At 49.4% G+C, this 24,280-nt stretch overlaps 1 protein-coding gene across 10 annotated transcripts in view; it reads left to right on the top strand.

Annotated features, from left to right (window-relative positions):
* ABCC1 (ATP binding cassette subfamily C member 1) overlaps positions 1-24,280 on the top strand; it is a 130,730-nt gene that overhangs the window by 60,428 nt on the left and 46,022 nt on the right. For all 10 annotated transcript variants that reach the window (XM_040635277.1, XM_040635280.1, XM_040635278.1 and 7 more), the window contains exons 8-13: positions 7,740-7,970; positions 8,622-8,799; positions 10,134-10,295; positions 14,772-14,864; positions 16,649-16,852; positions 23,681-23,827. In XM_040635277.1, coding sequence (XP_040491211.1) covers positions 7,740-7,970; positions 8,622-8,799; positions 10,134-10,295; positions 14,772-14,864; positions 16,649-16,852; positions 23,681-23,827 — 1,015 coding nt within the window. The remainder of the gene's footprint in view (positions 1-7,739; positions 7,971-8,621; positions 8,800-10,133; positions 10,296-14,771; positions 14,865-16,648; positions 16,853-23,680; positions 23,828-24,280) is intronic.

Below are 24,280 nucleotides of genomic sequence, written 5' to 3'. Positions count from 1 at the left end.
AGCCCCCATCAGAGGTGCTTTTGACTAAAGTTTTTAGAGTGGAAGGCACAGAGGGTTCTGTGTAGCCCCTGCCTGCACACGTGCATAGCCTCCTTCATTATCCATGTCCCCCAGCAGAATGAGACATTTGTCGAAATTGAAGAACCTATGCTGACACATTATGATCACACCTGAGCCCGTAGTTTGTATTATGGTTCACGCTTGGTGTCCTGAATTTTATTTATGTATTGTTTTTGAAGATTATTTATTTATTAGAGAGAAGGTGTGCCTGAGCAGGGGGAAGGGCAGAGGGAGAAGCAGGCTCCCCGCTGAGCAGGGAGCTGGACATGGGGCTCGATCGCATGACCCTGGGACCATGACCTGAGCCGGAGGCAGACGCTTCACCGACTGAGCCACCCAGGAGCCCCGGTATCCTGAGTTTTAGACACTCCTCCCACGTTAGCTGTGTGCCATCGTGTGACCTCTGTCATCAGTTTATTTTGGGAATCAGGCCAGGGCCTCCCCAGCACATACTTGATTTCGTCAGACCTAAGACGTCCTCAGTTATATGAAACAGCATTGTATTACATGCTGGTAAGAAAGTAGAGTGGCTGTAACAGGAGTGTAGGTCATTGACTTAGCGTGTGTCCTGTGTCCAGAGGAGGCATTTGAGAACTTGTGAGTGACATGGGGACAGTAGAGGGTGGTGGTAGGAGCAGGACAAGCAGTGCCTGTCATTACTCCTGTGGTTTTAAGGGGTGGGCCTACTGCTGACCTCTTAGCAGTGGCTGACGATGGTGCCAGCCTGCTGTACGGCATTTCCCACAGACCAGTTGTCTTTCCAGAAGAAAAACCTAGGGCTTGAGGTTCAGTTGCCAGAACACCCAAGTTATAGGTCTTGGGTCAGGCCTGGCTGGGGGGTGGGAACTGGGGACATTTGTGCCGTTGGCCACTAGGACACGAGCAGAGGCCCTTGTGACACTGAGGTGGTGGCCCATTTGGGGTGGCCATGGACACAGGAGACACTGTCTTAGGGGAGGCAGGTTGAGCATAAGGCTCTGTGGGCAGGCATCGTGAGATGGGCGGGTCCTTGGTTCCATCCTCAGCCTGGCCAGTGGCATCCTTGATGAGCAGGTTGCTACAGATGGTGTGGGAGAGGTTGCCCCCGAGGCTCCATGGAAGGAGGACTGGGCTTGAACAAGAAGCTCTAGCGCCAGCCCAGCCCTTAACTGATTCATTCAGTAGATCTGACGTCTCCTGCTACAGTGCGGTCTGTTCAGGCCCTCTGTGTTCAGACGGTGGGACCAAACAGACTCCTCGTTTGGGGCCACCTTACTTTCCCTATAGGAGACAGAGAGGACAGGAGTCAAACATATACCGATGGGGAAAGTTTTGGAGAACGTCGAGTTTTACGAGATTACAGCAAGGAAGTAGGGCAAGAGTGGCTGTCTTTGGGGATGGCCTTGCTCAGAAGGTGACATTTGAGCAGAATTTCGTGTTGAAGGAGGTAGTGGGTCGAGTGCATGTGTGTGGGAAGGGTTTATGGTCAGAGGGAACAGCTCATGCAAAGGTCCTGAGGTAGAGGTGAGTCTGGTGTGCTTATGGAGAAGGGGGGACAGTGTGGCCTGAGTGGAGTGTGTGAGGGCCAGAATGGAAGGAGGTAAGGTAGGAGAAGCATTTGCAGGGGTCTCACCAGCTGTGCCAGTGAGTTAAGGTTTGATCCTAAGTGCAGTGAGAAGTCACAGGTGGGTTTTATGCATGCCAGTGGCATGTCCTGAGTTTTGTTTTATAACCATTGCGGCTGCCCTGGGGAAGGTGAGAGAGGGGGCAGGGAAACCAGGGTGGGGGCCTTAGGGGCTGTCGCTCAGGTCCCTTTGTGCCCCAGAGCCCCTGTTTTCTGCTCAGAGGGCTTTCTGACAATTCAGTGAGATACACATCATGGATAAGCCCTGTCATGGGCTTGGGTAAACCCTGGGCAGGTAATAGTATACAAGTTGTGTTGATTCATCTGGACGCGGCACCAGGTTGGGCGTTCCCATCTTGCCTGTGAGGACGTGGTGAGCTCTGGCTCCTTGGGCTCCAACACGGGCCACCCAGAGAGGCACTGGCTCTCTTAATACCTTGGTTCTCAGCTTGGGGGTTCACTGTCTTGGGTCACTGGCAGGTGAGTCATTGGCTCTGCTGCAGAGGCACAAACCAGATCTGGCACCTGTAACCCCTATGGACATGGTGGGCGAAGGGAAAGTCCTGTTCTCAGCTGGGATTCCTTGGTGTGGCATCTTGTGGCCAGGCCTCTTCACATAGCTGGGGAACAGGCTGCTGGTAGGAGGGAGAAGCTATAGAGGGGCCCTGACAGACCTTGTAGGGTGATGGATGTGTTCACCATCTTGAATTTGTGGACAGTTTCACAGATGTATGTATCCATATAGGTCAAAAATCATCAATTCATACGCTTCCAATATGTGCAATTGAGCATACATCAGTTAAACCTTAATAAAGATGTATACATATATATTTAAAAAGCAGAAAACGTGCTTAAAAACAGGGTGACCATTTTTGCTTAATTGTCTCCATTTTGTAAAGGAATACAAACAGAAAATAACAAAAAACAACACAGACCGCCAGCACGCCCATGCTGAACTGTGGTTCTGAACCTAGCAGACTCACTCTTCCCTTGAATATAAAGATTTTCCAACATCAGTGCAGTTACTTTAAGGTAATAATGTCAATAAAAATAGTGCACCCATATAGCTAAAATTATAAAAATTAACAAAATGCCCTCACTAGGCTTTAAAGGAGAACGGAAACAAGGGATTTGTAATAAGACCACGTCTATTTCAGTGAGTAAATGCTCAGGCACCCGCTGGGAGAACAGAACAGAGGGTCGCTGCTTGCCCCTGTGACAGCTGCAGATCCCTCCACATCTCTAGAACCACCCTCGGCCCCCTCACGAAGAGGTTTTGCAGGGTCGTGGCCAACGCCTGGCAAAGTTCTGCATGAAATACACTCTCCCCTTCCTTTCAATAGTAGTTGCATTCCTGAAAAAAATTCGAGGTGTATTTCAACTTGCAACAACAATAAAATACACACTATGGGTTTATGTCTGAAAACAGAGTTAGATTCCACACCTGGGTAATTTCAGGCAGGCTTTTCAACTTACATAGACTCCTCTTGGGCTCTTTTTTGGGGGACTGAAGTTCTGTAGGTTACAGAAGACAGAAGGTCTGGTGTCTGGCCCAGTCAATTGCCAATCAGAATGTGTCATTTGCAAAACAACCCCTTTTGAGAAGCTCTGTTTTTGAGGAACAGAAACAGAAAGGTGGAGGGGGGGACTTGAGAAATGGGTAGGGTGGTGGTAGAGGAAAGCTTGAGTCATTTGCATTCCTAAGCAACACATTTAAAATCCTGGCAGGGCTACCTGGGGACAGGGGGTGGGGGTGGGGACACACACACACACACACACACACACACACATACACACGACACATGCTGTCCCTGAAAACTGTCCTTCCCTATATCCTTAGTGCTAAGAAGAGAGAAAATGGGCATCAAGTTCGTAAAATCCATTCTCTGCAATTGTAGGTCAGGTCTGCTCTTCCGTGTTATACTGGATATTTATTACGGGTCGAAGAGCAGGAGGACGCTTAGAGGACATCCAGAAATGTAGAAATTTCAGTTGAGCTAAGACCTTTTTTAAGCTTGAGATTTGACCTTTCCTAAAAGCCTTCACGACAAGTGAGACAGTCCTCAGTAGCGCCTCGCTGCTCTTTGGTCGGTTCAAGCCCCCTGCAGTCTGCTCCCAGTGCTGCTAGGCTCCCCTGAGGTTCTTGCCTGTTCGTGGGAGGACTGCTAAACCTGATTTCCAGTCCTTAGCTCCAGGCCTTGCTCATCTTGTTGCTCCCCCCCCCCCAGGACCCTTTCCTTCTCCTGATTCTCTCATCCTGCAGGTCACTGCTTTGATGTCACCTCCTCTGGGAAGCCCCCAAGAGAGCACCAGTAACAGAGTCTTGTGAAGTCGTGCTTGCTAATTCTTTCATCTCATGAGGCTCTGTGATGGTAGGGCTCTGTCCAGAGTTTGACCCAGAACATGTGTTTAGTTCATTAGTGGACAAGTGACCAATGGGCATCTCTGCCCACATTGGAATCTGATCTACTCAGAGAGTCCCTTTTTCTGCCCAGCCTTCAGTTTACCCACCCCTTTCTGTTCCCTTGCTCTGGACGGTTTTCCCCTGACTCAGACCTTTCCCCTCCAACTTTCCTTTCCCCTCCCAGCCAGAGCTCGCAGATGCCCCGCTTGCTTCCTCTCCCCTCCTGGAGCACTTCCCTCCTTTGTAGGTCTCTTGTTCATGGGATAGTTTTCTTTCTTGACTTGGCCTTACCTGATCCTTCCCACTGTTCTTGACCTTGTCCACCCAGGCCTGAGCTTTCTTCCTCTCTGCCTGCCCAAGACCTTCCCCCTGACCCTTTGGCACCTGTCTCTTGGCCACTGGAAACAGCCCTGGGTCACCAGCAGCCCACGCAGGCCCAGGGCCAGGTCTGGCTTAGGAAGTGGTACAGAGAATGAACAGGGAGGGCTGAGCCACTCCCTTCCTCTCTGCCTGGCCCTCTTTCTTCCTTGCCAAGGAGGCCTGCATGTACTAAAAGGAATTATACAAAAAATCCCAGTCAGAAACCCAGCTTTAGGGCAGGTCGGTGAAGGGAGTAGGGAAGATCTTCCATGGTGACATTGACAGTGTGGTTGGTAGAATAATGCATACACAAAGATGTCCATGTCCTGATCCCCAGAACCTTACATGGCAAAGCAAAGGGCCTGACAGATCACCGGGTCCTTGTAAAAGGAGACAGGAGGTCGGGGAGTGGGGGGATGCTCTGCAGCTGCAACTGGCTTTTAATTGGAGGAAGGGGCCACAAGCTTGGGAATGTAGGAGGCTTCTAGAAGTTGCAAAACACCAGGAAACAGATTAGAAGGAATGTAGCTGTGTGGGCCCCCTTCCGATTTCTGACCCCCACAACTGTGAGACAATAAGTTTGTGTTACTTTAAGCCACTAAGTTTGTGGTCATTTGTGACAGCACACATCGGAAGTTACACAACTTCTCACAGAGTTTAGGTTTTATTCTGGATTCAGTGGGAAGCTATGAGTTGAAGTAGGGGGACGATGTGTTTTTAGGAAGGTCCCACTGGCTGCTGTGCAGGAGCTTGGCTGTCAGGGAACAAGAGTGGGAGGAAATGAGGGAGTAGGGAGGAGACCCCAGTGGTGGTCATTTGCATGGGTCAGGGCCTTTGGGATGTGGACAGAGTGGATGGATGTGCACACATATCCTGGGAGTGGGGCAGATAAGACATACGCCTAATTAACCCCAGAGCATGGAGGAGATTCCCATTTTTCTGGTCCTTTCCTGGGGTGGGGGATGAGCTGAGGCAGATTGGAAGGCTATGGTTGCCAAGAGAGTGTCAGGTGGTTTAAATAGTCAAGTGTGTGGCATCGACGTGACAAGGGAGAGCCTTCTGAAATTGAATACTGTTCAATATACTCATGCCATGGAAGGATCCTGTAAATTACAAATGTTTGGTTAGGTGAGGATGAAGCATGTGTTTCAGTAGTGGAGCCCATGGCAGGCCATTTGAAGATGTTGACTTGACTTTAATTTGGGAGACAAGAACTAGGAGGTATGTCTGTTGCTGCATAATACATTGCCCCAAACCTAGCAGCACATTTACTATCTCACATAGTTTCTCTGGGTCAGGGATTCAGCCTAGCAGGGTGGTTCTGGCTCAGCATCTCCTAAAGTTACACTCAGAATTTCAGCTGGGGCCGCATCATCTGAAGGCTTGACTGGGGCTATAGGCTCTGCTTGCAGGTTGCATGTGACTGGTAAGTCAGTGCTGGCTCCTGGCACCGTCTCACCATGGAGCTCCTCCAGTGTCCTCCTCTCATGGCAGTTGGCTTTGTCCAAAGTGAATGACCCAAGAGAGGGCAAGACAGAAGCCACTGTGTTTTCTATGACCTAATCTTGAAAGTGGCACACACTCCATTGTTTCTGCTATATTGTCGTCTGAGTAAGAGGGGATTATGCCAGGGGCCTGTGTGAGGGCTCCAGTTTCTCACCTCCTTGCAGACACTTGTTATTATCTGGCTTTTTGATGATACACCTTGTGGGTGTGAAGTAATATCTTACTGTGGTTTTGGTTTATGTTTCCCTGATGACAAATGATGTCAAGCAACACTTCATGGCCTATTTGCGTATCTTCTTTGCCCCTTTTTAAATTGGGTTGGTTTTTTTCCTCTGTATTATGTGGTAAGAGTTCTTGACATGTTCTGGTTACAAGTCCCTTATCAGATATTTCATTTGCAAATATTTCCTCTCATTCTGTGGGTTGACTTTTCACTTTCCTGATTGCGTCTTTTGAAACATGACATTTTTTTTTTATTTTGACAAAGTCTGGTTGACCTTATTTTTTCTTCTATATGCTTGTGCTTTTGGTGTTGCATTTCAGAATCCATTGCCAAATGCAAGGTCATGAAGATTTTCACCTTTCCTTATTATTTATTTATTTATTTATTTATTTATTTATTTGGGAGAGAGAGAGTGCACACATGTGTGTGCAAGCTGGGGAAGGGGTAGAGGGAAAGAGAGAATTTCAAGCAAACTTACTGCTGAGCATGGCGCCTGAGGCAGGACTCGGTCTCATGACCTTGAGATCGTGAACTGAACCGACATCAAGAGTTGGATGCTTAACTGACTGAGCCACACAGGTGCCCTCACTTGTTTCCTTCTAAGAATTTTGTAGTTATAATTCTGTGTTTAGGTCTTTGATCCATTTCGAGTCAATTTTTGTATATGCAATGAAATAGGGTTCAGCTTCATTCTTTTGCACATGGCTGTCTGGTTTCTCAGTACCATTTGTTGAAAAGATTGCTCTTTTTTATTTAATTTTTTTAAAGATTTTATTTATTTACTTGAGAGAGAGTGAGCATGAGCCGGGGTGGGGGCAGAGGGAGAAGGAGAAGCAGACTCCCTGCTGAGTAAGGAGTCTGACTTGGGACTCTGATCCCAGGGACCCTAGGATCGTAACCTGAGTTGAAGGCAGACACTTCATGGACTGAGCCACCCAGGCGCCCCAGAAAGATTATTCTTTTCCCATTGAATGGTCTTGACACCCTTGTCAGAATTCAGTCAGGTTTATTTCTGGTTTCATTGATAGTGTGTGTCTGTGTGTGTGAATGCTTACCTCTCCTCATGCCTATCTTGATCACAGTTGTAAGTTTTGAAATCGGAAAGTGTGCATTCTCCAACTTTGATTTTCTTTTTAAAGATTATTTGGCTATCCTGGGTCCCTTGAGTTTCTGTATGAATTTTAGAATCAGCTTATCATTTTCTATTTAAAAAAAGAGTCAGCTGGGATTCTGAGAAGAGAATGCATCAAATCTGTAGATCACTTTGGACCTCACCCTTTTCAATGCCCTTTGTGTATATTAACCCATTTAATTTTCACAGCAGCCCTGAGCGGGATCGTACTTGTATCCCCATTTAGCAGGTGATGAACCTGGGCTGGTTAGGGAACTTGCCTGACAGTCACATAGCTGGCTGGCCAGGGTCCTGAGTCTGTGCTCCTCAGCAGCGTGCTCAGCTCCTTCTCTGCAGTGACTGGTTTTCTTTGGCGGGGCCTCCCCGAGGGGCGCAGTGCTCTGGCCCCCTTCCCCCAGCCGGCAGAGTCCCTGGAAGACCCCACAACTGCTCCACACTCCTTGTGTTCCAGGCAGCAGGCGAAGATGGCGTACTCCTCCAAGGATCCCGCCAAGCCCAAAGGGGGCTCGCAGGTGGATGTGAATGAGGAGGCTGAGGTTTTGATTGTCAAGTCCCCCCAGAAGGAGCGGGAGCCATCTCTCTTCAAGGTGTTATACAAGACCTTTGGACCCTACTTCCTCATGAGCTTCTTATTCAAGGCCCTCCATGACCTGATGATGTTTGCTGGCCCAGAGATCTTAAAGTAAGACCCCTTCCCGCTCAGCGGGGCAAGTCTTTGTGTTCTTGACCTTCCACTGACAGTACTCCTAACCTCTGCTTTGGGGTAACGCGGCACGCTCCCATGGGCTTAAAGCCAGGCCTCTCTGTCTTCACCCGCTTTGCCTAATGCTTTGCTTTGATACCATCTGAACTCAGGCCACTTTGGTTGCAAGTAACAGAAACCAATTTCCCCTGAAGCCAAAGGAGAGAAGAGAAGGATTGTCTAGGGAAATCAAGAACAAGAAAATGAGCCAGATTGCATCAAACTGCAGCCTGAAAAGAGAAAGTCACAAAGGAGGTCCCCTCCCTCCTCTGTTTACCTCTCTCTTTTTGTCTCTTGGGCCCCACATACTGCTTCTCTTTGCCATATTCTCTGGTCGCCTCCGGGTCACCGACTGGTGATGAGCCGGAGCAGTCAGTACAACAAGCCTAAGGCTCGGGCACCCTGTCACCAGCCGGCTGGGCCACCTGCACGGTCCCATCACCGCTGTGGGTTTGTTTTAACACGCATGAAATGGAACGAGTAACACCCCCCTCACCTGGCTCGGGAGACAGTCGAGATGCGGAAGTGTGAGGACTTTTCCCTTGTGCGTGTGCGTCAGGCTCCCATCGTTCTGTCCTTGCTCCCGTACAGGTTGCTCATCAACTTCGTGAACGATCAGAAGGCCCCGGACTGGCAGGGCTACTTCTACACCGTGCTGCTGTTCGTCAGCGCCTGCCTCCAGACCCTCGTGCTGCACCAGTACTTCCACATCTGCTTCGTTAGCGGCATGAGGATCAAGACGGCCGTCATTGGGGCCGTCTACCGGAAGGTGGGTGCGGTCGGCCGGAAGGCAGGTGAAGGCGGGGCCTGACGCCCGGGGGCTCACATTGACCTCTCCTGCTGTAGCCTCAGAATCTTTGGGGACTTGGCTAGATCACCCCAGGGCCACCGTGAGGGTTTCAAGCCCAGCTTCTGGAGCAGTAGTGGGAGGGTGGCCCACATGACGGCAGCTGGCAAGGATTGACCATCAGGCAAGAGACCTTAGCAAAGGTAATGTGTAGCAGCTCCTTAACGCCTGTGTAAGCTGCACGAAACTGAATTTCTTAGGTGGCACTCGGCTTGGGAAAATCCAGGTTCAAATCGTCGTTCTGGTGTTGATATTCTGAGCTTTTTCAACTCTGCATTTGAACTGAGCAGGTGGTCCTTTCCCTGGATAGTGGAGTACTTAGCAGGCATTCGTGCACGTCCAGCTCTGAGGGAATTTCTTGGTTCTTTCAGTTTCTTAGCTTCTGGGGCAAAGACACTGCCTGACCCCATGTGTTGAGAAGAGACTGCCTAGCAGATAGTCAGGAGATGTGGGCCAGTTTATTGGTTCTCAGCCCTGTCTGTAAGTTGGACTTGCCTGGAGAACTTCAGCAGCTCTCACTGCCCAGGCTGCACCACAGACCGACAAAATCAGGATCTCTGAGGGTGGCACCTGGGCACCAATTTCTTAAATTCTCCGGGTGATAGTGTGAAACCATGTTTGAGAACCAGGACAATGTTTGGAAAATGGCTGGAGATGTTTTTTGTTGTCCTAACTGGAGGCGGAGGCATCTAGTGGGTAGAGGCCAGGGATGCTAGAATACCCTACAAGGCACAGGCCAGTCCACAAAGACATATCCAGCTTCAAATGTCAGTAATGCCACGGTTGAGAAACCCTGACCTTGATCTTGGTCCTTGAGTGAAACCTGTGGACCAGCAGCATCTGCATCATGTGGGACCATGTTAGAAATTCCGTGTCCGAGGCCCCACCCCAGTCCTACCAAATCTGAAATGACACTAACAAATTTCCATGGTGATGTGTGTGCACCTTAAAGTGTGTGAAGCCCTGGTTTAGGTGGCCTCGGGGTCCCTTCTGTATTGCAGAAGTCAAGACAAGAGAGTGAGCGTCCTTGATAAGAGCTGGGGCTTCAGCTGGGACAGGTGAGCTGGGAGACCTAATAGGGGTCTCCATAGTGATGGTGGTGTGGGCTCAGCAGTGAGACTGCCTGGGTTCAGATGTTGCAAGGCTGGAGAAGAGAGAGAGGCTTTCCACTCTTGAGCTGTCTTCTTCCCACATGGGCCTGGGGGGAGGGCCCGGGCTCTCGCCTGCCACACTCACTCTCNNNTGTTGTCCTGCAGGCTTTGGTGATCACCAACTCAGCCAGAAAATCCTCCACCATCGGGGAGATTGTCAACCTCATGTCTGTGGACGCCCAGAGATTCATGGACCTGGCCACGTACATTAACATGATCTGGTCGGCTCCTCTGCAAGTCATCCTTGCTCTCTACCTCCTGTGGCTGGTGTGTGTTTGACGTCGTTCTCGTTGCACAGAGGGAGGGACCACCTCACGTGGGCAGTGGGGGTGAGGGAGTGGGTGTTGGTGATAAGAACCTCTGTAATTCACTGGGTTTTTTTTTCTTTTTTTTAAAGATTTTATTTATTCGACAGAGATAGAGACAGCCAGCGAGAGAGGGAACACAAGCAGGGGGAGTGGGAGAGGAAGAAGCAGGCTCACAGCGGAGGAGCCTGATGCGGGGCTCGATCCCATAACACCGGGATCACGCCCTGAGCCGAAGGCAGATGCTTAACCGCTGTGCCACCCAGGCGCCCCTGGGGTTTTTTTTCTTGACATCATTCACATTTTATTTTCTGGTCTGTTGGATAATTCCTGGATATTTTATCTGTTTCCTTGGTTGTTGGATTTACGCTCTTTTTGGTGGCATGACACTTATTTGTATTTGTCCTTCGTTCAACCTTATAACATAAACACCATATTTCTCCCACTGTATTTCCTCCCAAACACTAACCAGATTCCTTTATTCACTAGTCTCGAACCGTGTTGGTCAAGATTCTCTGAACTGCAAGGGATAGAAATCCATTTTAAAATAATCTCATAAGCAGGGTGCTGGGTGGCTCAGTTGGTTAAGCATCTGCCTTTGGCTCAGGTCATGATCTCAGGGTCCTGGGACAGAGCCTGGCGTTGGGCTCCCTGCTCAGCGGGGAGTCTGCTTCTCCCTCTGCCCCTCTACCCTGCTTGTGTTCTCTCTCATGTGGGCACGCTCTCTCTCTCTCTCTCTGTCAGATAAATAAAATCTTAAAAAAAAATAGGCTAAGCAAGTAAAGGGAATTTTGTGGGTGCATTTTACTGCAAAGCACAGGGTATGGCTTCAGGCATGGATGGATCCAGGAGTTCACACAGTACTGTAAGGACTCAGGCTCACTCTTTAATCATATCTTGGCCCTACTTGCCTCTGAGGTGATTTCATTCTCAGTGGGATTTCCCTCGGTGGCTTCCATACCTTCAGGCTTTTATCATCTTTCCCAAGAGCAGTGTCAGAGAAAAGAGACTATTGCATTCCTCATTTCCTGAGCCCGAGTCCCACAGAGCCCTTTGCTTGACTGGGCACAGCCCCAGTCACATCCCTGTACCAATCACTGTGAACCAGGAGGCAGAGTTCTCTGATTGGCCAGCCTGGGCCACATGCCCTCTCCCCGGGTGATAGTGTGGAGGTGTGATTGACAGCCCCTCCTTATGAGGAGGGGCAGTTCCCAAAATGAAAAGTTAATGAGGTTCTCATGGCCTCCCCAACACATGCCTTATCCTTTGTCACCTCTGAGCCTTTCCGTGTGCCTTCCTTCTGCCAGGAATTCCTTTCTCTCTTTCACTAAGGATGAAGTTCTACCATCTTTCAAGGCTGTGACAACTGCCATATCCAAATTCTTTTCCCTCTCGATTAGATGGATTTCTTCCTTTTTAAAATCCCAATAATTTAGTATAGGAGCGCCTCTGATATTACCTTCTAGAATAGTTTTTTTTTGCTGCTTGGTATAGCTGCCCCTCCTCTCCTGATAAGTGTGTTGGTTACTCATGGGCTTAGTGTCTTGGTGTTTTGTTTTGTTTTAAAGATTCTTTGTATGTATTAGAGAGCATGTGTGCACATGAGCAGGGGGAGGGGCAGAGGGAGAGGGACAAGCAGACTCCCCGCTGAGCAGGGAGCCAGATGCGGGGCTGGATCCTGGGACCCTGGGGTCATGACCTGAGCCTAAGTCAAGACGCTTAACTGACTGAGCCACCCAGGTGCCCCTCAGTGTCTTGTTTTTGCCTTATTTTTTATTTCCCTTGAGTGTGGTCCCAGCAGGGCCTGGTGCCTATTAGGTGTGCAGCAAATTATCCGTTGATTTGACTGTAGTTTACATTTTTTTGTCTGTTTGTACAGCAGAAGATGAGTGATTATAAATTGTTTCTAGTACTGAAACTTAGAAATAAATATCAGAACTTAAATGTCTTTTTGGGCCGACATCTTGGGGTATCCACTTGAGAAATGTCAGCCACGGGTGAAATATTTTTGAAACACTTCTTTTAGAATCAGCCTCCAGAGTTGATTGATGAACCGTTAAGAACATTGTTTTGTTTCAGATGAGGGGTGCTGAATGTATTATTGACATTTGGGGCCAGGTAGTTTTTTGTTGGTGGGGGGCTGTCCTGTGCATTGCAGGACATTCAGTAGCATCCCTGGTCTGTTTGCACTGATACCAAGAACACAATCCCCTCCCTCCCTCCCACCCTGGCCGTTGTGACCCAGATGTCTCCAGACATTGCCTGATGTCCCCTGGGGGCAATTTTTCCCTGTTTGGGAACCACTGGTTTCGATAGAAAATAGGCTTTCTCCGTTCGATCATTAAAAACACAGTCTAGGATAGTGATGGTGCTGTGGGCTCAGCAGTGAGACTGCCTGGGTTCAGATGTTGCCTCATCTGTTGATTAGGTTTGTGACCTTGGTACTTACTGTCGCTAAGCCTCATTGTGTCCTCATCTGCAAGTTGGTGCTGGTAATGGTACCTCTCATCATAGGGATGTTGCGATGAAGGTGTGAGTCAGTGCAGGTTACGTTCATAGAATGGTGCCTGGTGTATAGACACACTCAGTGTCTTTTTTTTTTTATTTTTAAGATTTTATCTATTTATTTGACAGAGAAAGACAGTGAGAGAGGGAACACAAGCGAGGGGAGTGTGAGAGGGAGAAGCAGGCTTCCCGCCGAGCAGGGAGCCTGATGCGGGGCTCCATCCCAGGACCCTGGGATCATGACCTGAGCTGAAGGCGTGAGCCACCCAGGCGTCCCCACTCAGTGTCTTTTAATTAGTGTTTGCTTTCAGAGTTCATTCTGAAGGCTTTAGATTGTTGGTAGAAATCACCTTCATTCGTGAAGGTGGGTAAATCATCACCGGGTGGAGATACTTCGCAGAAACCGTTATGAGCAACAGCAGCATTTTTGGGGAGACTAGGAGTGGTGCCCCTGTGTGTGATGACTTGGAAGAGACTAGCATTCCTGGTTTTCCGAATGCTTAAGGTGAAGATAAAAATCACATTACCCTCTATTTCCATCTGTGTGTATCCCCTGAGTACGTGCACTGGGCCAGTTTCTAAAGCTGTCTCTTTTTAGGTGTGGAAGTTAAAAGGCAGAGATCTGTATCTTATCTTGGCCTCTTACCTATCTCAGGGGTACTTTCCTTGTCTGCATTTGGGGTAGTAGAACAAGTCTACAACTTCTTGTCTGCATATCACCAAATCCAAAAGCTCTGAAAGTTTTCCTTAACTCATGTGGTACCATAACCTGACCTGACCTGATGGGAAGTATTTATGATCTTGATTATCCTCTCAGTGCGAATATTCCTATTTTACTGCGGAGAAATCAATACGTTTGATTACCGAGTGCTGTGCTAGGGCCCCAGGGGGCGTGTAATGCAGTATGTGGACACACCTGTGTCAGCAGTCCCCACGACCATGCCAGGTTGATGAGTTGCTAGGAGGACTCATGGCTCTAAGTTATTACAGCAGTAATAGCAAAGGGCGAAGGTGCAAGGGGAGGAATCAGGGGGAAGCAGGACAGACTTCCAAAAGTCCTCTGCCAACGGACTCACACAGGATGCACTTAATTCCCTAGCAACCAGTTCTCACAACGTGTGAAATGTTGTCAGCCAGGGACGCTTGATAGAGACCCAATGCCCAGGGTTTTATTGGGGGTTGGTCACACAGGAAGCCTCTGCCTGGCACATACCAGACTTCTAGACTTCCAGAAGACAAAGGGGGTGGGGGGTTCAGCATAAACCATTATTGTTTGTACAAAGAGTTGAATCCCAGTGAACCACTCATACCAGTTCTGAGAATAGCAGGAGCCCTCCCCAAATCCAAGCTCCCAGATGCCAGCCAAGGGCCAAATTTGTAAGCAGGCCTTCAAACAAGATAAACCATCAGGCTGGCTTTGTTGACTCTTCTCTGTTCAACGCCTTATTACCTTTCTGAAGTTCTTTAAAAAAAAAAAAAAAAAAAGATGTATTTATTTGGGGGAGAGAGCGTGTGTGCATGAGTGAGGTGGGGGGGACTGGGGGAGAGGGGAAAGAATCTCAAGCAGACCCCCTGCTGAGCGGGGAGCCCCACATGGGGCTTGGTCCCAGGGCCCCGAGATCATGACCTGAGCCGAAACAAGGATTGGAGGCTCAACCGACTGAGCCTCTCAGGCGCCCCACCTTTCTAAAGTTCTAATTTCCAAAACTCACCTAGCCTCCAGGGTTTCAGGTAAGGGACCTGCGTGTTCTTAAAGGGGTTGTGAGACCCCAGGAGATGCTCAGGAATAAATCCGAAAATTCTTAACAGCCCATCGTCCGGTAAAAGTGACATAGCTTCCCTGAAGGCAATCAGCCAGGTCTGCAGGGTCGGCGTTGGCTGGCTCAGCCAGAGAAGCCCTGTGTTGAAGGCCTCTGTTCTCTTCCTTCCATAGAACCTGGGCCCGTCCGTCCTGGCTGGGGTGGCTGTGATGATCCTCATGGTTCCCCTCAATGCCGTGATGGCCATGAAGACCAAGACCTACCAGGTAGGGTGTCTGTCTCCGTAGGGCTCCAGGCTGGGCTCTTGTTGGGGCCTTTCCATTTGGGTTTTAGCTGAGTTCTTCGCAGCCCCCCGGGGTTCTCAGCCCCGCATGGCTGCTGGAATCCCCTGAGGAGCTTTCCCAAATGCTGATGCCTGGGCTCCATTTCTGGAATTCTTGTTCACTTCATCTGGGGGGGGGGCCCAGGCATCAGTTTTTTGTTTTTTATTTTTTTTAAGATTTTATTTATTTATTTGACAGAGACAGTGAGAGAGGGAACACAAGCAAGGGGAGTGGGAGAGGGAGAAGCAGGCTTCCCACCAAGCAGGGAGCCCGATGCGGGGCTTGATCCCAGGACCCTGGGATCATGACCTGAGCCGAAGGCAGATGCGTAAAGGCTGAGCCACCCAGGCACTCCGGGCATCAGTTTTTAAAGCTTCCTGGGTGATTCCAATGGATAGCCAAGGTTGAGAGCTCCTGAAATAGATCTCAGGCCAGTGCCCAAAATCACATCTGTGAGTCTCTGAGAAGTTTCTTATTTCCCACGGAATCCAGTCATTTATGTGTTTTCTGTGCATTTTTGAGAGTTGAATAAAAACTACTCTGACTTTTTCCCCTCTTACCTTATGCTAGGCGTAGTGTTCAACTATTTTTGGAAATGTTTCGTACTTCTTAAGTTTTTAAATGTCCAAGTAACAGAGCTCATGCCTTCTCTTCATAAGAAATGTTCCGTTGAAAAGTGTATAGATTAAAAGGGGATATCCCCTTCCCTATCCTCTCCCTCCCAGTGAGCATGCTGGAGCAAACCCTTCTAGAACTTTCCGTGTATTTATAGAGAGAGCTGATTATACAGTTAGGTTTGGTGGGCCTAAGTGTGTTTCTTTGTGATGTTACCACCGCGTGTATTTTTATACGCATGGGTCCGTTTGGCAGCCTGGTCTGATCATTTGACACCACGTTTCAGGGATCTTTCCTATAATCTGACTTCATTCTCTTGAACTGGCGCCAAATGGTCCGTAACTGGAGGGGCCAGAGTTTATTTCTCTGCTCCCCTGTTGATGGCTGTTAATGATGTGCCTGTGGAATTGGAAGTGAGAGCACGTGGCCACGTTGATGATGCAGGAGGGGAGATGAGTCCCAGGACTTGGGCCTTTTGGTTCGAGGTGCACCTCAACAGGTGCAGGTGGGAGGAGATTAGGCAAGGAAGGGGCCCTGTCACCTTTCGTCCTCCCGATGCCATGTAGGTTTCCCTGAGTGGCCCACTTTTGAAACAGCGTCAGTCGCTGGCTTCGACCTCACAGGACTTAAAAAGCAGCCTCATCCGTGACCCAGGAGTGACCAGAGCCCTGAGTGATGGGTTCTTGTGAGCATGAAGTGGCCAGATGCGTGTCCAATGCTTAGAAAAGTGCAAAAGGCAGTATGGCTCAGTAGAGAAACTAAGGAAGGGGGGGGGGGACAAAAAAACCCAGCATCGTTACCTCTCTTCCACTTCGATCAGCGGAGTAGGGTCCCTGCCCTCCTTCCCTGAACACCTGAGGGGTTCTTCTTCTTTCTGCTTCTCAAATCTAAATTTAATAGGTGTCTCCACATCCCGTTTAACATGATCCAAAGCCGGTTTTTTCCCTTGGTAAGAAGAGTCGTTTGTGCTCTCAGGGTCAAGAGGAGGAAGGTTCATAGGGATTTCAGGGTTGGCTTTTGCACCCTTCCTTCACGGATGGGGATGTGCTGGCCTGCTGCTGGGGCCAGAAGTGGGTCCCCCGCTGTGGTGCTGACTGCTTTTCTCTGCGAAGGTGGCCCACATGAAGAGCAAAGACAATCGGATCAAGCTGATGAATGAGATTCTCAACGGGATCAAAGTACTCAAGCTTTATGCCTGGGAGCTGGCCTTCAAAGACAAGGTGCTGGCCATCAGGCAGGAGGAGCTGAAGGTGCTCAAGAAGTCGGCCTACCTGGCGGCTGTGGGAACCTTCACCTGGGTCTGCACACCTTTCCTGGTGAGTGAAGCCACGTTCACCCTGGCCCACCTCGTTGGGGGTTTTGGTGTGTTTTCATACTTGAATATGTTCAAAAGGTCACGAGTTCAGCAAGGCCTTCTCCTACCACTGCTTTGAAAAATGGCCACCCCCCCCCACTTTATTTTATTCACAGCACTTAGCTTCCAGCCCAGGGATACTTAGAAGTAGCCAGTTCGAGATCTGCCTGTTTATAGGTTCATGAGATGAGAAATTTGTGCCAGAACGTCAGGCAGGTCTCTCTGCTTCCTTCGCAGAGAAAGTCTTGGTAAGAAAAACATGGCAGCAGAACTAAACTGTGCTCTTGATGCCGTAGTCGAGTGACATTGTGGTGTTGCCGACCAGTCACAAGCCGGGGATTTGGCAGTGCCAAACACACTCTAAAATGTACTTACTGTCTGTCTGTCTGTCTCCAGGGGCAGCTCCAGGAAGGCAGGGATTTTGTCTTCTGTGTTCACTGCTATACCCTTAGTGCCTAAAATAGCTCATAGTAGGTGCTCAACAAATATTTGTCATTCGTTGGTAGAAAAAAATTGAAACCATACAGAAAGTCATAAAATGAAAAGTATATTGTCTTCCCTTCCGTCTGTGCCTTTCCTCCAAAGTGTTGGAGAAACACTGGCAAAGAGCAAAAGTGAGCAGACTTCTCTACCAAGGACCCGCCAGGGAACATTGTAGATGTTCTGTAGGCTCTCGGTTGCATCTGCTCTTTCCTGCAGTGTAGCCGTACGTAATACACACGTGCACGGGTGTGCCTGCATTCCTGTACAAATTTCTTTATAGATATTGAAATTTGAATTTCACATAAGCTTCCTGTGTCATGAAATACTATATTTTGATATTTAGAAAAAATTATCTAATTATGTAAAAGTATTCAAAGCCCGTGGTGGGTTTGAAACAGGTGTGGACCCCTGGCTTAGAGTTGGGGTACCTGCTGAACCTGGCTGCCCACTCATGGTGTGACCTGAAGCTAGTCAGTCTGCCTCCCTGCCTCTGGATTCTCGCATATGGAACATGAAGGGGTTGGGCCACGGGGGTGTCACACAGGCCCCTGCCTGCCGCCCCCCCACTCCCGTGCCCACAGTAGACATCCACAACCCATCGTGGGGTTCTCTCCTACCGAGTTCTGTTCGGGCCACCCTCCCAGTGACCACTGTCAGCTGACTGGAACTGGCACACGAAGTGACATCTTTTAGCCGGTGTGGGACTCCGAGTTCTCTTAGATCCTTTCCGGCTCACACATGCCAATGTTCCAGGCTAGAAGGTTCTGCCAGGTCATTCTTTGAGAACACTCTGGTCTCCCCAGCTTTCCCGGATCTCTGATGGCTTCCTTTGATTTGTAGAAGTAAAAAGCATCAGACTGCGTGGTAGTTATGTAGAGTGTTCATTTGATTATTTTCCTTTAAACTGTGAAATAGTCTCAGTGTGTTTATAACTGTGAAATATTTTCCTTTGTGTATGTGATAGGTTTTGTTTTAGGCATAACAATGCATTCCCCTGGTAAAACTAGTTAAAGCTGTTTAAAGCTGTTTCAAACGGTCCAGGACAGGGTTTCTCCACCTCAGCACTGTTGCTGTTTGGGACCCAATAATTCTTTGTTTCTTGGGTGGAGAGGGGCTGTCCCGCACATTGTAGGGTGTTGAGCAGCGGATCTGGGCTCAACCCCACAGACACCAAGTGGCACCTGTTCCCCCACCTCCCCAGTTGGGACAAGAAGTATCTCCAGACATTGCCAGGTGTCCCTCCAGTTGGGAACCGCAGGTCTGTCTTCGTCCACAGATCTCCATCACCTAGCTTCTCTCTCTGTACCGGTTTCTTCTGCGTATTTGCAGCATAACAGTGACTATCCATCGTAAATGTAACGAAACTTATGTGTCTCTTTTATTTACTTGGACACACATGATGGCAAGTCATGCAGAAATCCAAAGCATTTTGAATTGCATTTTTTTAATAGGAAAAGCTGTGCAGCCAGAGAGAGAAAGTGACAGGGTTTAACACTTGGGTTGTATTACACTTGGGGTGGGGGGGTCTTTTCCCATAACCCCTGGCTCTGCACATTGGGTCCTCTGACCGAGTGTCCGGTTTCCTACCTTGTCACCAGAATGTGCTGACCTTTCACTTAACATCTCCCGTCCTAGTCTCCATTAGGAGGCCATGGCAACAAATGCTTAAGAGCACGACTGGCTTTTCTTGACCTTGAATTTGCCACTCAGTATGGGGGTGGGGAGAAGGGCAGGGGCAACAGGCTTCCAGAGATGGAGTTTGTTAAGCTGTTTGGCATGAAACAGATGAGCCTGGGTGTCAGTTGGGGACTTTGGCTCTGGCTGAGACACTGAAACCTCTGACTACATTAGGATAAAATATGTAGCGTTTGGTTCCCTTGAAAGGTGTTTGCATGTTCTTTCCACTGGCGAATTCCTGTGCTTCAAGGATGATGAGGTGTTTACCCACCGGTAGGTGTGATGGAAGACAGAGGCCCGGGGAGGTCAGACAAGAGCGGGGATGCCATTTTGGTGGGATTGATGGGACTGTTTTTCTGAAATACAGAGCCTGGCATCAATCATGTACACTTAATGCACTTTCCTAAAATAGTATCCCCAGACAGCCGTCAATATAGCATTTTGAGTCTTGGAAGATTCTTGAGCTTCTTGCTTTCTACTTACCCTTATCTCCCTTCATAAGGATAATTACCATGTAGAATGGTAATTACCATTGTGTACTTCTCTGCTGATTAGATCATACAGGGACCTTATCTTTTTTTTTTTTTTTTATCCTTGTATTCCTAAAACAGGGAACTTGGCAAATGGTGCACATTCAGTAAATGTAATATAATATAGGGGAATAACTGAATGAGTCAAAGATTTGAATAAACTGTTTTAGTCAGGAACTATGTTGCAATTGGCAGAAACCTCACTCAAATTGAGTAGAGTGAAAAAAAAGAAAGTGGGATTTTTGAGTCACAAAACTGAAAAGTATAAGAAATCGCTGGTTTTGAGCATGACTGGGATTTCAGGCATGGCTGGATCTAGGTGTTCCAGAGGGAATAACCCCCCTCTCTGTCTCTCAGCTCTGCATTCTCCATGGTGTTTTCTTTTGTCAGGGAGCTGCTCACCACATAATTACAGTTCATCCTGTCATCTGAGTAACCGCTCTGGGGAGAGGGCCCATTAGCCCATTTTCCCATTAGTCACCACAAAGCTGTGGGATTGGATCCCACTGTGGCATTGCAGTTGGCCACATGCTTATCCCCGAATCACTGGGGCCAAGGAGACGGGATGCTTGGGTAGACGAGGGTTGTGTGGCTTCTGTGGGAGCTTGGGGTGCGGCACGAGCAGTTCATCTATGGCTGAAGCTCGTAGACTGAGATGGGGGAAAGTTCTGTCCCCCAGAAGAAAATTGGAGTATTGTTAGCAGAAACAGGAGTGGATGTTTGGCAGACTGAAGAAACAGACATCCATGCAAAGAAACATCAGGTTTCTTAGGAGTTGGGCTGGTGTAGATGGTACATTTGTTTGCCGCGTGTCTCAGCAGGGAGGCACCGTTAGCTCTTGGAGTGGGACTTGTTCTTCATTGTTTGCAAAAAACTTGTCACATCCTTGACTCTCACCCATCACGGGGCACTCATGTCCACACACGTCCAAATACCCCCTGCTGAAGAGAACTCACTTGATACCTGTTTCCCCTAGACCGTGTGCTCCTCACCACATGGTGCTGGTACGCAGTAGGCGCCCAGTTATTTGTTGATGAAGCATGGCCTCCACTTCCTGGAGAAGCCAGGGCTGTGGAACTGATGGGCCACGTGATGTTCCTCCCTCTGTCTGCTCTGTGCTGCCAGCGGCCACCCCGATGACGGTGTGTTCTGGTGGCGAGACGCCTGGGGCCTGGTTTTCCCCACTCCTGAGGAGACACCTCTGGGTGTGTGCTCTTCTGCCTCCAAGCACATCCAGCCCCTGCCCACCCATCTGTGCACCTGTGTGTGCGTCCGCAGACGTTCACGGAGTATCTGGCCATGATCCGTGGCTATACAGACAGAAATGGCTGCCCTCGGGGAGTGGCGGTTCATTCTAGTTGGGAGAGACAGACCATCAACGGTAGGCATAATAAATACGCCATGGAGCACACTAACCTGTCAGAAGGGCTGTGGAAAAGAAAAAGATTGGGGGGCGCCTGGGTGGCACAGCGGTTGAGCATCTGCCTTCGGCTCAGGGCTTGATCCCGGCGTTATGGGATCGAGCCCCACATCAGGCTCCTCTGCTATGAGCCTGCTTCTTCCTCTCCCACTCCCCCTGCTTGTGTTCCCTCTCTCGCTGGCTGTCTCTATCTCTGTCAAATAAATAAATAAAATCTTTAAAAAAGAAGAAGAAAAAGATTCAGGCCACGGTGATAGGGAGGGCTTGCAGTTTTACATAGGATGGTGACGCTTGAGTGAGCGCCCAGTGGAGGGGGGGGGGCTTCTACCAGTGAGCAGAAGGAGCACGTGCAAAAACCTGTGGCAGGACGGTGCCGCCCCGTGGAGGCTGGTGGGACGAGAACAGGAGCTGGGGGGAGAATGGTCGGAGAGGAGCTCAGGCCAGTTTCAGGGAAGGGATTTTACAAACCAGGTAGGCCCTGGGGCCAGAGTCAAGACTTTGGCTTCCCTACAAAGTAAAATGGGCTGACTTTAGAGAGGTGGGTTTTTTTGTTCTCACTATTTTTACGGAGCTATAATTTACCATTTTAAAGTGTACAACCCAGTGGTGTTTAATATATTCACAAGGGTGTACAACCATCAACACTCTGTAATTCCAGAACGTTCCCGTCATCCCAAAAGGAAACCCTGTAGTCATTGACGGTTACTCTCCGTTCCCCCTGTCCAGGCACACGCTCATCTGCTTTCTGTCCCCGTGCATTGGCCTGTTCTGGACACACCCTGTCAATTGGAATCACACAATACGTGTTTTTTTTGTGTGTTCTGGCTTTTCTTTCACTGAGCATCATATCTTCAAGGGTCATCTGTGTCATAGCAGGTTTCCGTGCTGCATTCCTTTTTATGGCTGAATACTGTTCCTTTGTGGGGATATATTCGGGGCGTTCTGATTAAGAATATCTTTAGGTGAGAGGCTGGTGCGTCATCCAGCTTGTTAATGTCAGAGCCAGAAAGGAACCAGCTCGACTTCACAGCGCCCAGCTCTTGGGACCCAGCTAACAGCTTCTTTGGAAGAATGGACCAAGGAGCTTGGACTGAGTCCTATAGCCAGGAATAAAAACGGCTGCCATATATTGCATTTTGCTGTGCCCCGGGCAGTGTGCTAAGCACTTGGCATAAGTGCCTGATTTCTTGCTGCCAGCAGCCCTGCGAAGGTGTATCCTGATTCACATTTTGTAGATAGGAAAGCCGAGGCTTGCTTGGAGAGGGGAGGTGACATGCCCAGGGTCATACAGCTGATACGTGACAGAGCTGTTGGTTTTCATTTTTAAGCTGTGTTACCTTCCAGTAGGTAATAAGGAAACGAGGTGACTGTGACCCTGCAAGTGCACTGGGCCACATCCACAGCAGAGGCAGGGCTCAAACGCCAGTATCCTGACTTCCAGGCATTCTGCTCTGAGCTCAGAAAGGCAGGACCTGGGCAGTTGATTTCTCACAGGGAAAGCCTTTCTTTAATGGCTCTGGGATCCTGGGGATAATGTGGGCGTGGGGACTTGCGTCCATCTCTCGGGGTCCGGGGTTGTGCAGATTGCTTCCGATAGCATGTTCTGGGTGATCTCGTGGGATGCCTGCTGTTAGCCTCGCCTGGTGACACCTGGCACCTGTCTGTCCCTAGCAGTAAAGGAGAGTCACGGGAATCCACCCGTTGATCTCATACCTCCCTCCCAAGCTGAGCTGCCCGGCCCTGGATTATTGGGAGTGTCCTCCCTTTCCCCTGGCGAGGGAGGTGAGGAGCTGCTGTCTCAAACATCCGAACCCAAATTCGGTCGGCTGGGAGCCTGGGTAGTAGAGTCCCAGAAACCACCACAGGGCTTAATGCGAGTCTAACTTTGTGAGGAAGGGAGTACCTTTGCCTGTTAGTTTTGCTTCCCCCCCCCCTTTTTTTTAATGTTCCTTTCCTGGGGGTATAAAATTATTCTGTGAGCTGGGATGAATTTTAAATAGTGCCGTTAACTGTCCCACCTCCAACCCCATTTCATGGATGAGACATGTGAGGCACGGGGAGGCACCTTGCCCAAGGTGTTCCTGTGTGCCAGGGATTGTTCTAGACCCTGAGGATACCCCTGTATGCAAAACAAAGTCCCTGCCTTTGTTTCCACTGTAGTGCAGGAGACAGACAGTAAATACATACGGTACTGCAGTAAAAGGATGTGATCGTTGCTTTGAAGAAAAATAAGCCAGGATAAAAGGAGAGAGAGCAAGAGCAGGGGTGTTTTGGGTGGAGGGGTAGGGCAGCCTCTCTGAAGGACCGGAGGGTGGAACCAGGCCACCATCCGATGGGAAGGTTGTTTCAGGCAGAGAGGCTGCAGGGGAGAGGCCCGGAGGTGGAATTGGGCTGGGTGGTGTTGAGGCGTCCCCAGAATGTGTGTCCAGCGTGCTTTGGAGAAGGTTGGGGCAGGGGCCGGGACTTGCAGCTCCTGGTTGCCCATTTATCTGGTTCGGTCTTTGGGTGTTTAGTGAGTGTCTGCTGTGTGCTAGACACTGCTTTAGGCATTTTCTGCTCCTCCAGCGGCCTGTTGCAGGGCGGGCTCGAACTCTGCAGGGGGTTGGGGGGAGTGCAGCTGCTCCTGCGATTGTGTCTGTGACGCAGGGACACAAGTCAGTGCTGGATGCTCTGCTTACAGGTGGCCCTGTCTACATTTGCCGTCTACGTGACCGTTGACAAGAACAACATCCTGGACGCCCAGAAAGCTTTCGTGTCTTTGGCCTTGTTTAACATCCTCCGATTTCCCCTGAATATTCTGCCCATGGTCATCAGCAGCATCGTGCAGGTACAGGCACAGCTGGAGGGACTGGAGGGAAGGGTTCTCTGGGGAAACCAAGTAAAAGGGCACATGGATCCCTCTCCATACAGTTCCGTCTGCATTACCCGTCCCACTGTGCCGAGTCAGAGGCTGGGCAGCAGTGGCTTTCGTGCTGTTTTGGTCACGCCCCAAAGAAAGGAATGCATGTTACTTCTTGACAGGGAGCTCAGACTTGAACGTACAACACGGATATTGCGTACAACCAGGTTTCCCGAGCTCTGTAAGATTCTGAAACATTTATCCCGGCCTGTTCTGATGCAGTCTGTTCCACCCCGCTCTTACTCTGCTTTTTCAAAACGGCATCTTATGACTTACTAAACCGATATCATAACCCACTGATAGGCCTCAACCAGCCGTTGGAAAAACCCCAACCTAGACCCCCCAGAAATCCTAAAGACCATGGCAGTGACTCTGTAAGGT

This window comes from Ursus maritimus, unplaced genomic scaffold, assembly GCF_017311325.1.
Source record: "Ursus maritimus isolate PB19 unplaced genomic scaffold, ASM1731132v1 scaffold_2, whole genome shotgun sequence".
Lineage (NCBI taxonomy): Eukaryota > Metazoa > Chordata > Mammalia > Carnivora > Ursidae > Ursus > Ursus maritimus.
This window is presented reverse-complemented; position numbering and strand designations above follow the sequence as displayed.